The 16,111-nt window shown below is 45.3% G+C and overlaps 1 protein-coding gene across 7 annotated transcripts in view; it reads right to left on the bottom strand.

The window, feature by feature from the left end:
* The window catches only part of LOC119972430 (cyclic nucleotide-gated cation channel beta-3-like), a 226,451-nt gene that overhangs the window by 96,403 nt on the left and 113,937 nt on the right, over nt 1–16,111 (bottom strand). For all 7 annotated transcript variants that reach the window (XM_038809103.1, XM_038809108.1, XM_038809105.1 and 4 more), the window contains exon 12: nt 85–244. In XM_038809103.1, coding sequence (XP_038665031.1) covers nt 85–244 — 160 coding nt within the window. The remainder of the gene's footprint in view (nt 1–84; nt 245–16,111) is intronic.

The following is a 16,111-nucleotide window of genomic DNA, read 5'->3' as shown; positions in this document are numbered from 1 at the left end:
AGAAATATAGTTTATTTTTATTGTAAAAGAGGCCACCAGAAAAATTTCTGAAAGAGGCAGCAAGTGTGGGCTCAGCTTACATACCCAGCAGACCTTCGGATTCCCATGTGTATTCATACCATTTACGCACACGATTTTGCACATTTCTTGAAACTGAATATGCATTCATGTATGTCATTGCGTTGTCAATTGAAGTTTGGTAATTGTTCTGTCTTGCTGTGGCTCTCCCAATAATATCACGCATCTGAAAATTATGAAAAAGGCCGACCCATCAGACATTTCAATTAAGTACTGCAGCAATCTTACTTCTTCTTCTTTGTCAAGCACTTTCACACTACCCTTCTTTAATAACTCATAAGTGTTAATTGTTAATAGTTGCTTATTGTCATAAGTAGGCTTCAATGAAGTTACTGTGAAACGCCCCTGTTCGCCACATTCCGGCGCCTGTTCGGGGAGGCTGGTACGGGAATTGAACCCGCACTGCTGGCGTTGTTCTACATTATAAACCAGTTGTTTAGCCCATGTGCTAAGCCAGCCTCCTTTAGCTTATTGTTATAAGTAGGCTTCAATGGAGTTACTGTGAAACGCGCCTAGTAGCCACATTCCGGTGCCTGTTCGGGGAGGTCGTATGGGAATTGAACCCGCGCTGCTGGCATTGTTCTGCATTACAAGCCAGCTGTTTAGCCAACTGTGCTAAACCAGTCTCTTTAAGAAAACTGGCGTTGGCGAAGATTAATTTATTTAAATATTTACAATAGTCTGTCTCATGTACCATCACACTCCCAGTGCAATCCTAGCTGGGAGGATTTATTGCACCAGGCCCTAATTTGAGCCTGCTTTTATACCTTACTAACAATGAGCCGCAGGTAGTTGGTCTCAGTCCACTACCGAGGGAGCTCACATTCCACAAGTCCCACAGGGAGATCAATGATTGTTCCCCATGATCCTCGTGGGGGTTATGACACTTTCAATTGAAGATCTTGGAGACTACCTAACAAAGAATAAATTGTTTTTGGACTCTGGGAGCATGGAGCCTTAGATTACCTGCAGGTTGACGAATTGCCTAAGATTTAGACCAACAGCAAGTTTTCAGCTCACACGCAATATGGTGATTTTAACTTTTGAGTAATGGTGCAAAATGGCTTCCATCAGGTCAGCTGCCTATATGTCTCCCGATTTTCATTTCCATTGCCCAAAGTCAAAATTAACCCCAATGACATTAAAATAATATTATTGTGATGGTTTTGAATTTCTTTATTACTTGGTGGATTGGATTGGAAAATGTGGAAAATTCATGTGGTTAGTGCCCCTAAACTTTTAGGAGATATGAGGCAATTCTACCTCTTCAATTATCTTGGTTGCATTGGGATGTGATAGCTATCACATTTTGATTTTTATTATTGACTGCAATAAAAAGTGACCCCAAGGGAAAAAAAATGATTAAAGTCTCTCTTGCTATCCCCATGATAGCAATGTGGAAAAACGTCTGGCGGACATCTTAAGTAAATGCTAAGCAGTCTGTTGCTAATGTGAAACTGCCGAAACTGGCCATAATTTGTTACTGAAATTGGAATGTATTTGATAAATCCAGATGATTTTCTCAAGCAGTCAAGAAGGGAGAATTTACTTCAAATTTAAAGGAATTAGCAAATGTTTATTATAAACCAGAAAATACAGGTGAGGTGGTTCCTTCCCAATGCTGTGTATTAAGGAAGGAAGTTTATTTTGGGAAAATGTTATGGAACGTTGTTGTGTCCAGCAAAATTGTCCATTTGAATTTGAGATAGTTCTGAAATAATAAAATGGACTTGGGTTCAAGATAACGGATTATGTCATGAAATAAAGTGCTGAATTTTAATCTGGAAGACTGTGTGGGTTGGGTGCGAGTCAGGGGATCAAAAACAGGAAAAATGTCATTGTGTGGGGAAGCCTGTTTTAACTCACTTCATTTAATTTGAGCGCATTAGGCTGCCTGCATACAATCCCCATTCAAGCAATATGAGCACACACTTTTGACTGGTGTGTCAATTTGATGTAATCATATCCATGGGTTTCCTGGGCTTCTTGAAATTCACCTGTGACAGCAGGGTGAATATACAATAGCAATTAACAGAGTTTAATCAATCTCAGGGGACTTGTTGGGGAAGGGTTCAGAATATCTTTTCTGAGATGTTACTTTCTACATTTTGGAAGTTTGCTCCATCAGATCAAGATGGATGCTACTTTTTCTTCCTTAGATTGGACTGGAGATAAGAACCAAGGTGACCAGCAACATCACCAGCAACAGGATCTGGAGCAGCGTGATGTTCACAGCTCTGTCGTTTCTCAGGAAAGTGGGAACAGTAAGCAGGGAAGCAGCAGGGGAGTGACCAGCAAAGAGAAGAAACTTTCAGGCGGAATATCCATAAAATAAAGTCGACAAGTAAAGGCTCAATTTCCTTGTCATATTTGAATCAGTGCCACAATGCATTCAACGATATTGCACGAGTGTTCAAGGACACTGAATTCATAGAATCATAGAATTTACAGTGCTGAAGGAGGCCATTCGGCCCATCGAGTCTGCACCGGCCCTTGGAAAGAGCACCCCATTTAAACCTACACTTCCAACCTATCCCCGTAATCCAGTAACCCCACCTACCCTTTTTGGACACTAAGGGAAATTTAGCATGGCCAATCCAGCTAACCTGCTCATAGGTTAGAACATAAGAACATAAGAACTAGGAGCAGGAGTAGGCCATCTGGCCCCTCGAGCCTGCTCCGCCATTCAATGAGATCATGGCTGATCTTTTGTGGACTCAGCTCCACTTTCCGGCCCGAACACCATAACCCTTAATCCCTTTATTCTTCAAAAAACTATCTATCTTTACCTTAAAAACATGTAATGAAGGAGCCTCAACTGCTTCACTGGGCAAGGAATTCCATAGATTCACAACCCTTTGGGTGAAGAAGTTCTTCCTAAGGTCAGTCCTAAATCTACTTCCCCTTATTTTGAGGCTATGTCCCCTAGTTCTGCTTTCACCCGCCAGTGGAAACAACCTGCCCGCATCTATCCTATCTATTCCCTTCATAATTTTAAATGTTTCTATAAGATCCCCCTCATCCTTCTAAATTCCAACGAGTACAGTCCCAGTCTACTCAACCTCTCCTCATAATCCAACCCCTTCAGCTCTGGGATTAACCTAGTGAATCTCCTCTGCACACCGTCCAGTGCCAGTACGTCCTTTCTCAAATAAGGAGACCAAAACTGAACACAATATTCCAGGTGTGGCCTCACTAACACCTTATACAATTGCAACATAACCTCCCTAGTCTTAAACTCCATCCCTCTAGCAAGGAAGGACAAAATTCCATTTGCCTTCTTAATCACCTGTTGCACCTGTAAACCAACCTTCTGTGACTCATGCACTAGCACACCCAAGTCTCTCTGCACAGTGGCATGCTTTAATATTTTATTGTTTAAATAATAATCCCGTTTGCTGTTATTCCTACCAAAATGGATAACCTCACATTTGTCAACATTGTATTCCATCTGCCAGACCCGAGCCCATTCACTTAACCTATCCAAATCCCTCATCTTTGGACTGTGGGAGGAAACCAGAGCACCCGGAGGAAACCCACGCAGAAACGCGGAGAACGTGCAGACTCTGCATAGACAGTGACCCAAGCCGGGAATCGACCCTGGGACCCTGGCGCTTTGAAGCCATAGTGTTAACCACTATGGTACCGTGCTGAATTCATCTTCAGATACCATCCTTAAACCTGAGCCACTAGATTTACACACTACTCAATTCAGCACAACCCTTTTGTCACTCGCCTACCAATAATTTCTTATCAGTCATGACTACTGCCTCACATTCATAGCTTTACGTCAGTCTCAATATTCCTGCCAACCTCATACCAACATCTCACAGCTTGCACATGCCACCAGTTATTTAACCATGGTAGGCATGTTAGCCAAACCCATTGCACCATACTCACTGACACACTTTCCTCTCTCTTGAAGGACAAAGATGACATCACCTAACCATGGGGAGCAGACATGGATGCATGTCCTTACCCCCGTGGAGTAGACAGTACTTGCCTTCATTGGTGTGGTGGTGAGGCTATGACAAAGGCCATAATCTGCAATGGAGTCGAATCATTGAAAATGATGGTGTGTTCATACATAATCCTCCTTCTCACATCCCAATTTCCCCTCACCGTAATAACTCTTCTGATTTGCAACCTGAAAATGGTTTAAGGATGCATCTCTTGCAATCTCTCCCTACCTTTTCCTTTTTAAATATAGATGAACTGCAATCAGGCCAGGCAGTGCTGCAGCAGCAAGAAATGGTGGAATAGACTAATGATGAAGGGAATGTTAATGATAAGGAAAAGATAGACCTGAAATTTCAAAGCATGGCCGAATGATCCAGAAGCATGGACCAAGATTTTTTGGCCCATCTTGCCCATTGGAGTAAGCAGCAATTCAATAAAAAATTATTATTTATTGGAGTTTAACATTTGAACAAACAACACAACAAAACCACAGGAATGGTGCAGCACCACAAGAAAACGTAAAGGCTCAACATACCTGAATACAGAGGAGAACAGCAGGACAACTGGGTCAATACAATCTTTAGATTTAACTTGATATCCCTAAAAGCCCCACCAGAGAAGAAGGCAGGAACTGGATAAAGCCTTGGAAACACAGTAAAATGGTGCACATCTTTCACACTTGCAATTACCACAAGAGTTTAGGATGAACGTTTTGCGCCATGTTCGAGTGTGCACCAACATATATCTCCTTCAACTCCAGCTGCGGCAGAGGCAGCAATGACACACCGCCATCTCCTTCCCTCGGATACCAAACCCGCCTGTACCCCTGCATGATCCAATCACGGATTCTTTACACCCATCCTTAAAAAAAACAAGAAAAATTCACGAGAACCCCAGTTCTAAAAGGATATTAGATATAGACCACACAACGCAGCATAACCCCAGTCTCGGGCCCAGTACAGAGCCAACATCAATCCATACATGAATACAGAGAGGATCATCAGCTATATATACAGATTATGATCAGTGTTGACAATGCCTCCCAACAAAAGGGGCGGAGAACTACCAGGAGTGGATCACAGGATAACAAAGAGTCAGGACCCAACTGTGGATCCGTATTCCACCAGTGCATGCTCATGTTAATGAGGAAGAGAAAAAAAAAGCTGCTCAATTGAGTAAAAAAGTATCCCGACCACAAGGAGAGAGAGGCGACAGGATATTAACTAAAGTACAGAACTCAGCTCAACTCCAGGCCTCTATGCACAGAGTCCTCACCGGATATCCCTAATAAGTGCCTTCCAGAGGGACATCCCAAGCTCCAGGGAGCAATAGGATACCTTCCGCACCAGCGGACCAGGCCTGGCTCGGTACCTTTGAGCAAGAGGTCAGCGAGAGCAAGCCCTCCACCCCAGAAGCCGAGGATGAACTTGTATCTGTGATCACCACTGCAGACGTCAGAGCAGCCTTCTCGAAGGTCAACCCACGGAAAGCCACTGGCCCGGATGGGGTATCCGGACCGCACTCAGGTCTTGTGCGGATCAGCTGGCGGGGGTATTCACAGACATCGTCAACGTCTCTTTACAACAATCTGAGGTCCCTATCTGCTTCAAGAAGATGACCATCATCCCTGTACCAAACAAAGTCAAGCAGCAATCCTTAATGACTATCGTCGAGTGGCTCTGACATCCATCATTATGACGTGCTTCAAAAGGTTAGTCATGGGACGAATCAACTCCAGCCTCCCAGATTGCCTTGATCCACTACAGTTTGCCTACCGCTGCAACAGGTCCACAGCAGACACCATCTCCTTGGCCCTGCACTCTACCCTGGAACACCTAGATAAAAAAGACACCTATGTCAGACTCCTATTTGTCGATTACAGCTCAGCCTTCAACACCATAATTCCTACAAAATTCATCTCCAAACTCCATGGCCTTAGCCTCAGCTCCTCGCTCTGCGACTGGATCCTGAACTTTCTAACCCACAGACCACAATCAGTAATGATAGGCAACAACACCTCCTCCACGATCATCCTCAACACCGGTGCCCAACAAGGCTGTGCCCTCAGCTCCCTACCATACTCCTTATACACCTATGACTGTGTGGCCAAATTCCTCTCCAACTCGATTTTCAAATTTGCTGATGACACTACCGTAGTGGGTCGGGTTTCAAACAATGACGAGACTGAGTATAGGAATGAGATATAGAATCTGGTGAACTGGTGCGATGACAATAATCTCTCCCTCAATGTCAACAAAACGATCATCTACTTCAGGAAGCGTAGTGGAGAACATGTCCCTGTCTACATCAATGCGAATGAAGTAGAAAGGGTCAAGAGCTTCAGGTTTTTAGGTATACAGATCGGCAACAGCCTGTCTTGGTCCCCCCATGCCGACACTATAGTTAAGAAAGCCCACCCACGACTCTACTTTCTCAGAACACTGAGCAAATTTGGCATGTCAGCTACGACCCTCACCAACTTCTACAGATGCACCATAGAAAGCATTCATTCTGGCTGTATCACAGCTTGGTATGGAGCCTGCTCGACCCAGGAAACTACAAAAGGTCATGAATGTAGCCCAGTCCATCACGCAAACCAGCCTCCCATCCATTGACTCTATCTATAATTCCCGCTTCCTCAGAAAGGCAGCCAGCATAATTAAGGGCCCCACACACCCCGGACATCCTCCCTTCCATCTCCTTCCGTCAGGAAAAAGATACCAAAGTTTGAGGTCACGTACCAACCGACTCAAGAACAGCTTCTTCCCTACTGCCATCAGACTTTTGAATGGACCTACCTCGTATTAAGTTGATCTTTTCTCTACACCTTGCTATAACTGTAACATTATATTCTGCAGTCTCTCCTTCCTTCCTTATGTACGGTATGCATTGTTTGTACAGCATGTAAGAAACAATACTTTTCACTGTATATTAATACATGTGACAATAATAAATCAAATCAAATCAAAATCGACTTTCTGATCCACAGACCACAATCAGTAAGAATAACCAACAACTCCCGCTCCACAATGATCCTCAATACCAGGGCCCTGCAAGGCTGCGTACCTAGACTATACTCCCAGCACACAACGACTGCGTGGCAAAATTTGATTCCAACTCCATCTACAAGTTTGCTGATAATACGACCGTAGTGGGCCAGGTCTCGAATAACGATAAGTCAGAATACAGAGGGAGATAGAGAATTTAGTGGAGTGGTGCAGCGACAACAATCTCTCCCTCAATGCCAGCAAAACTAAAGAGCTGGTTATTGACTTCAGGAAGCAAAGTACTGTAGACACAAAGTACTGTCAGCATCAACGGGGCCGAGGTGGAGATGGTTCGCAGTTTCAAATTCTTATGGGTACACATCTCCAAAAATCTATCCTTGTCCACCTACGTTGAGGCTACCATTGAGAAAGCACAACAGCGCCTATACTTTCTCAAGAAACTAAGGAAATTCGGCATTTCCACATAAACTCTTGCCAACCTTTACAGATGCACCATAGAAAGCATCCCATCTGGCTGCATCACAGCCTGGTAAGGCAACTGCTTGGCCCAGGACCTGAAGAAACGTCAGAGAGTTGTGAACACAGCCCAGTCCATCACACAAACTTGCCTTCCATCCATTGACTGCATCTACACCTCCAGCTGCCTGGGGACAGCGGGCAGCATAATCAAAGACCCCTCCTACCCAGCTTACTCACTCTTCTAATTTTGTCCATCGAGCAGGAGATACAAAAGTCTGAGAACGCGCATGAACAGACACAAAAATAGCTTCTTCCCCGCTGTTACCAGACTCCTAAACGACCCTCTTATGGACTGGCCTCATTAACACTACACCCCTGTATGCTTCACCCAATGCCGGTGTTATGTAGTTACATTGTGTACCTTGTGTTGCCCTATTATGTATTTTCTTTTATTTCCTTTTCTTTTCATGGACTTAATGATCTGTTGAGCTGCTCACAGAAAAATACTTTTCACTGTACCTTGGTACACGTGACAATAAACAAAAATCCAAATATCATAACCTCCTCTGGCAATCTAACCAAGTGGCAGATAGGTGTCCGGGATGTCCGTTTAATTGGCTGCCTCGATCTCTACACCCCCTTTTATGTCAACCCCCCCTCCCCATCTTTTTGTGTGCTTTCGGACGTCCCCTCACCTTCCCTTTCATGTGCAGGGCCACCCACGCCCCAACCACTGGCAGTGCCATCTGGGCACATGTGGCAGTGCCAAAGTGCCCGGGTTCTGGGGAGTGCTAGGGTACCACCCTGCCCTGTCCCTGGCCACCTGGGTGTCTCCAATGGCCTGTGAGACTCCCCGAGTTGCCATCGTGCCTGGTTTACGTTTGTGGAAACCATAGCTAAACAACACACGGCTGCAGGTGCAGCCATTGACTCCAGGGTGCCAGATGCATATGGCATCCAGGCTCATTTAAATCTCATTAGCTGGATCACGGCCAGTGAGGGCATGATCCAGATTGCGCCAGCAGATCGAGTCAGGTGACCCGCGATCGGCCCAGTGGCTGGCACGAGCCTGATTTGGTGCTCCTGCAGGATTCACCTCTTGTGCCCGAACCATGTGTTGCCAATTTCATGGCATACTATCCCACCAGCATCACCAATAATGTTGCTCTATAGAGTCGCCAATATGATACTGAGGCTCTTTTTATGAAATGATGTTATGTCACAACAGCTTTGCCAATACTGTGGTTGTTTTTAATTCTCTTACTGAACCACAAGGCTTTCCCGTATATCAGTCAAATGACCACACAACCAGTTAGTCAGTTCAAGTTCAAAGATGGTTTATTTACACACAAGGGTTACTTCGACATGCAAGCACAATATACTGCAAGTTAAACTACACCTATCAACTACAATAACCTATCCTTAACTTCAGGCGACCGGCACTGTGCAAGTGGATAAGGCCTTTATCTTGATCACGTGGCTGGTTTGAAGAAGTGGCTGTGCCTCTGCTGGGTTCATCCATCAGGTTGCGATCTTTGGTCTTGAACTTGGCTGTCTGGTCGTTATGCTGCAGTTGGGCTGGCACAGGCCGGATTCAAAAGAGACAGAACACATGGCTGTGTCCCCTTTTATCCCTCTCGGGTTTCGCGCTCTTTGGGGCGGTCCTTAATCTTGGACCCAATAATTTGACAGGGCTTCGATCACTGCCTTCGATTTCGGCCAATAAAGGGGCAGGTGCCTTGGTGGCTGGGCGGGTCCTTAGTGGTCATTGACCTTGGCAGTTGGGCTCTCTGAGTAAAGGGAGTGGCGCCAATCAGTCTGTGGCTGTATCGGTTTCTTGAGTGCAGTTTATTGTTCTGGGGAAATGGGTCATTAGAATGCAAACGAGTGGGGGTTTTGATCAGGTCTAGCTACCTGCGTTTCAAATACACAGAAGCTCTGTATCTGTTTGAGTTCTGGGTTGGTCATAATTCCAATGGTCCTTTGCAGGTGGCCATCTCAGATGGCTGCATCCCGTCCTCTTGATCCTGAACGCGAAGCGTGGTGGATCACACTGTTGATCCCTTATCATCCATGATGTACTGGTCACCCTTTGTCAAGGACAGGTTCTACACTAATCTGTCCTATATTTTTGGGCATTTACCTAATTCTATTAACACATCACAAATTACTAATTTCTAACCGGTCACTACAACATTTAACTTATCCGCACAATTGAATCTCTACTTAGCACTATCTAAACTACTCTTGTGTTGCTGGCAAATATCAAAAATAACTTATGTACAGTACAGAAATTTTAAAACAGCAGCATCACATTTCTACTTAATCTAACAAAGTTACAGAGGTACATGGTTTCAATTCTTAGCAGCAGTTAAAATGTTTGTTCAGTTTGTTGAATTCCAAAGAAGGGGGCTTGGAGTATATATATCGGGGACCGGGAGGTTTTTGCTCGCCATTTACGGAGTAAAAGTGTCTGAATGACACTGCAGATTATTGCAATTACCAGAAGGGCCTCTACTGTATAAAAGGGGGTTTCATTTGGCAATGTTTTCGCACCAAGTGGGGGTGTCAGTGTCTATGTCTATGTGTGGTGTAGTGTCCGGGCTCAGGGTGACCTGTCGTGTGGTAGTGTTCGGAGCTGGTGTAGTATACATTAAAATAGTCCATTGCGCGCGCAGTTGCAGAAGTCCAATGATGATCAAAACGCAAGTTACCAGTCGTTGCTACATCTTGTCTTCTTCCATGTTCAGTGTGATCCTGGGGGTGCAAGCATAATATCTGTTATTATCTTTGGTTAATATCACGTTTAACTTATCTTTCTCTCCTTAATCCAATTTTCCATTATGATCGTCACCATGTGTGACTCCCTCATTTATTTTTTGAAATAACGTTTTGAGAGACAAGAAATACCAATTTTTATAGTATAGAGATTCTCGCAGCTTGTGGTCGATGCGGGAAGTGGGCGGACACTTTCTTCGTCCAGTCTTTTCTTTACTTGCAACCAGTGGTGGTTGAGGCTCATCTTAACTAGCCGAATTTTAGGGCGGCCAGTTTTACAAAGTTTCTTTGTCCAAGGGTCCAGAGGTAGTTCGCGTGTGGCAGCCAAGTGTGTCAAACGTGTAAATAGCAGGTGGGGAACGACCAGAGGGTCGCGGTAGGTAAAGGGATGAGTGTACAGAGCGTGGCAAAGGGCATTCTTTAAACCACAATAAAAAAGCAGAGAAGGGAAAACTAAGACCTGCCAAAGACAGTGTAGTGTGTAGGGAACCATTCCAGAGAGCTCGAAGTGATGGTAACTTGAGGTGTGTGTGGGCCGCAGCAGGGCAAGAATAGGTGAAATCCCCGGGTAGGGTGGTGATCAGTGCCGTTGATCCACTACCCGAGCTTAACTGACCTGGCTGACCTAATGAGCGGAAAGAATTTGTAGTCATATGAGATCCAACAATTGTTCCTTTGATGGCCATTGGTCAGTAAATTGCGTCTGTGTCTCCGTGAGAAGGGTAACTATGAGTGTATCAAGAAATTGGGTGTCAGGCCGACATCAATTAAAACCATGTAACAAGAGGAAAAGAAGAAGGAAAAAGGCGGGCAGGCTCCATCAGAATGTCGGACACCGTAATTCTTATGCGGCGTCTTTTTCTCATCATCTGGACACCTCAGGGTTCTGTACCAAACAGCGTTGTCAAAGCAGGTTTTACTCTGCTTTCTTCTGTTATGCTGCTTCGGATAACACAGGCTGCTACTTGATGCAGTCTTAACTAAAGGATGCTCCAGACTCTGAAATGAGTTCAACGTGTTTATTGAACTATTAGCACAGTTCTCAAATGAGTTTGACTCTCTGCTAATCCAACTGTAGTAACTCAGTCTAACTGTACCAGTTTGCTCGAAGCCACGTGTTGGGGTGTGATGCTGCTGATCAACCCTGTCTAACTCTCTAGATGTCTGTCAGTGAAAAGACGCAGGGTGTGAGTGCCTCAGCCCTTTTATAGTGTTTATGTCATGTGCCCCCTTGTGGTGATGTCACCTCTGAGTGTCCGGACTGCCCATTGGTTGTGTCCTATTCTGAGTGTTCATTGGTTGCAAGTTTGCATATCATGACATCTTCTAGCGCCTAGTCGGACAGCTGTAGTGAATTGTGCTGCTTTAATATACTCTGTGACTTGTTGGGCAGCTTTTTCATGGGTGAGGGCGGTGACTGTGGGGCTTGCCAAATCGAGACCTAATAAATATTCAATTCCCTTCATGGGTTGTCCGGTCATGAAAGTGTGGGGGGTGAAACCTGTGGAACTGGAAACGGTGTTCCGAATAAACATGAGGGCAAATGGGAGAACTGTATCCCATGTGGTATTATTCTGTTGCACCAACTTCCTAATGGTCACTTTTAAAGTGCGATTCATTCTCTCAACAATGCCGCTGGATTGGGGTGATATGCTATGCCATGTGGCATTTTTGCCTGATTCTAAAAATTGTTGAAACATTTTGCATAACTCTGCGGGTAAGTCGGAACCTTGGTCTGACTCAATGCTGCGGGGGAGACCCCAGCTGTGAATATCTGTTGGGTCAAAATATTAGTGGTGGCCTTTGCTGTGTTCGTCCGTGAGGGAAATGCTTCTACCTATTTAGTAAAGGTGTCAATTACAACCAGCACGTACTTGAAACCATTTCTGCAAGGTGGGAGGAGGCCAATGTAGTCGAGTTGCAAATCTGTCCAAGGGCCATTAACAGGTCGGGTGTGACGTAATTGTCCTTTCTTTGTGTACCGTTCGGGATTGTTTTGAGCACAGATAAGACAATTCTCCACATACTGTGTTACTTCCTTTTTGAAATCGGGCCACCAACACAATGGTCTTAAATGGGCAATGGTATTGTCTATCCCCTGATGTCCATGTCCATCATGAAACTGGTACATTATCTGATTTCTGTCCTGGGTGGGGACCACATAAGTTACATTTTTCAAAACTATGCTATCCTGTACTGTCAGTGCGTCCTTCCATTTATCCTAGCGGGCTGGGAAGTTACTGTCTAAAATCTCTTTTAGAGTGTCATCTGCCATTTGGGTCTGGGCTGGATCCTCAATATTGGTCTGGGAGGGCAGCACGGTGGCCTAGTGGTTAGCACAACTGCCTCACGGCGCTGAGGTCCCAGGTTCGATCCCGGCTCTGGGTCACTGTCCGTGTGGAGTTTGTACATTCTCCCCGTGTCTGCGTGGGTTTCACCCCCACAACCCAAAAATGTGCAGAGTAGGTAGATTGGCCATGCTAAATTGCCCCTTAATTGGAAAAAATAATTGGGTAATCTAAATTTATAAAAAAAAATAAAAAAAAAAATATTGGTCGGGGAAACCTGGACTGGGTGTATCGGTTCACTTTCGGCGGCTGCGAAAAGTGACAATGGCGTGATCCTGCCTTGGCTAAAGCGTCTGCCTTTACATTACCGGGTGGGGATGAACGATGATGGCTTCTCACCTTAATTATACCGTACATGCAGTCTGAGGCTGTCCTAAGAATGTGTTTCAACAACGGGGCAGAGGGTAGGGGCTGAAATTAATCCTCTAGATTCCCACAGGGGCAGGGATTCTGTCGAGCTATTGCATACATATAGACTGTCCGAATGTATGTCTGCAGGGTTTGGGAAAGAATCTGGGTGTTGCACTATGCTACGGCTGCAGGTTCTGCTGCTTGTGAACCTAGGTGGCCGGGCAATTTTAAAGAGATTTTGTCTAATGTGCGTCCCTGCACGTCTTCTACATAACTTCTACAACCAGTTATTCTCTTTCCATTTTCTATTGTGGAGGAACCATCTACATAAATCTTTAAAGCGTTGTCTATGGTCTGGGAATCCTGTGTTTTACTGCCTGCATGTGTGTGCAGTAAGTTTGGAATAAAGGGTCCTGTGTGGTGTTGGGCTGCTATGATCTGGCACTCATGTGGGGTCCCTGCACACTGAAGCTTATCTACTAGAAATGTGTGGGTCTTGGTACATTTGACTGTGATGTCCCTTCCTTGTAACAGCAGTGTCCAGCGAACTGCTCTGATGTGGCTGACTGAACCGTCCTTTAACCTACCATCTAACAATAGCTGTGTTGGGGTGTGCTCAGTTAAAATTGTTACTGGGTTAAGGCCTGTGATGTACGCAAAATACTGTCCTGCCCAAAAGACTGCAAGCAAGTGCCATTCACAGGCTGAGAATCCTTGCTCTACGGAGTCCAAAACTCGTGAGGCATAGGCTATGGGTCCTAAGCGATCATGTCGTTCTTGCAGGAGTACTGCTGATAGGGTTCGGTCGGTGGTTGCCACTTCGATGGCATAGGGTGAGTGTGGGTCTAGAACTTGCAAAGCAGGGACTGTGCCTGGGACGCGTTTTAATTCATCAATGGCGTCTGTGTGCTGAGTGAGCCATTCCCACGGGGTGTTCTTTTTAAGGAGCTCTGAGAGTGGGGCTGCTTTGGTAGCAAAACCATCTATATGATTCCTACAATATCCTACTAAACCAAGGAATGACCGGAATGCAGTGACATTGTGGGGCAGGGGCAAGGTAACAATTGATTTGATTAGTTTGTGTTCACTTTCTCTCTTCCCGTGGGTGATAATAGTGCCTAATAAAGAACCTTTTCTTTTAAGATCTGGGCATTTTTGGGGTTGACCTTGCATCCGAAGGATTGTAAAGGACCTAGTAATTCCGAAAGAAGCTTCACATGCTCTTCGTTAGTGTTCGTTTGTAGGTGTAAGTCATCCACATATTGTATAAGGCATTCGGGTCGGGTAAATTTGGAAAGTCCGTTGGCCAATTGTCGGTGGAAAATGGAGGGGCAGTTGTGGCATCCTTGTGGGAGGCATGTCCACGTGTACTGCTGCCCTTGAAATGTAAACGTGAACTTATATTGACAGGCCCTGTCTAACAGGATGGACTAAAAGCCATTGTTGATGTCCAGCACTGTGAAGTACTTTGCCTGCACTCCCTGCTTGAGTATGGTCGCGGGACTCGTGGCAATGGTGGGGGCTCCTAAAGAGGTAACCTTGTTAAGTTCTTGGTAGTCGATCATTAATCGCCATGAACCATTGAGTTTTCTTACTGGCCAAATTGGGGCGCTACGGGCTGAATTACTCCTTGGTCCAATAAACTATTGATAACTTTAGGAATCTCACCCTCGGCTTGCTGTGGGAAACCATATTGCTTTTGCGGCTTTGAATCGGGACCTGAAATTGTGACCGTACCTCGGATCTTCCCACAATCGTGTTTGTGTTGTGCGAACTAAGCTTTGTGTTTCACGAGGACCTCTCTAATCGTTTGGTCTGTATTAATTGTTTGCGAATCAAACCAATAGTCTCCTACTGAGCAAATCCTATGTTCATAATACCCTACTGTGAGCGTAGCGGGGCCCTAGCTGCTTTGGCCATTCTCTATACACATTTATTCACTGGATCAAAGGAAAGATTATGGGAGCTCATAAGATCGATTCCTAGAATGTGCTCGGCTATTTGGGGCAAGTCAACTGAAACAACGGGGTGCCTGGTGTTAATGTTCCCTATCTGAATATCTATGGGGGGGCTATGATGTACCCCTGTTGTAGGTGTTCGGTAAATCCACTGAGGGTGATGGTGTCTTTGGTGGGCCATTTGTCACGTTGAAACTTGGTGGAGGAGTTTAAAGTGGTGTGGGACCCTCCTGTGTCCCAAAGAAATCCGACTGGTTGTCCCCGGACTGCCTGTGACTACTGGTCTGTCTGATTTGTCCCAGAGCGTGTCGCAGACCCAGATTGGGGAGTCCAAACACCGTCAATCTGTGGTGTTGACCTCTAAATCGTCTGAACAGGCGCTAAAACTATGAAAGGCCTAACATTGTTCCTGGGTGGGGGGTTCTGTCGGCATTCGCAGGCGTAATGTCCCATGTGTCCACAATGGTAGCAGCCTCGAGGTGCCTGTTCTCTGGGGTGCTGTCCCTCATGTCTACCCTCGTTTATCCATGCTGGGTCCTGGTTAGTTATAACTGGGTGCATGTTTGCTTCTATCTGTTCCTGATTTGCCTGTCTGTGTAGGGATTGTTCCCATGCCCTGGAGAGTCTCTTTAAAACCCAAACTTCATTATGTGTGCGGTCTGTGGGGTTGTAATTCACACAAGCCTTTTGGCCTGCTTCTGTGGCATGTGAGACTAAAGTGCAGACCATTTAGCCGTGTCGTCGTTATCTAAGTGCGCGTGGTTCAAATCCCCAAATACTGCTGTAAAATGTATCCAAAGGCGACCCTTCTTTTGCCTACAACGGTTCAAACTTTCTACTGGGTCTCCCTTGTTGTACCCGATCGCATCTAAAATGGCCGTTTTCATCTCCTGTAGGATGCCTCCTGCTACATTCTGGGGTTCAGGCAAAGCTGATCTTATGGACCGGCTAAGGCTCATAACTATGAGTTTGACTTCCTCTCTCTCGTCTAGACCGTACATAACTTTTTGTTGGCACACTTCCTCAAAGAAGCTATGCGGGTCTGCGGTGGGCTGAAATGGAACGATTTTAGTGCAAGCATCTCTCAACTGGGTTATGGATAGTGGGGTGGTGTAAATTAAATCAGGCTCATCCTGATCCGATAACTTGCGTTGTGTGGTGACCATAGTCA

The sequence above is a fragment of the Scyliorhinus canicula genome, chromosome 10 (genome assembly GCF_902713615.1).
Source record: "Scyliorhinus canicula chromosome 10, sScyCan1.1, whole genome shotgun sequence".
In the NCBI taxonomy this organism is placed as follows: domain Eukaryota; kingdom Metazoa; phylum Chordata; class Chondrichthyes; order Carcharhiniformes; family Scyliorhinidae; genus Scyliorhinus; species Scyliorhinus canicula.
This window is presented reverse-complemented; position numbering and strand designations above follow the sequence as displayed.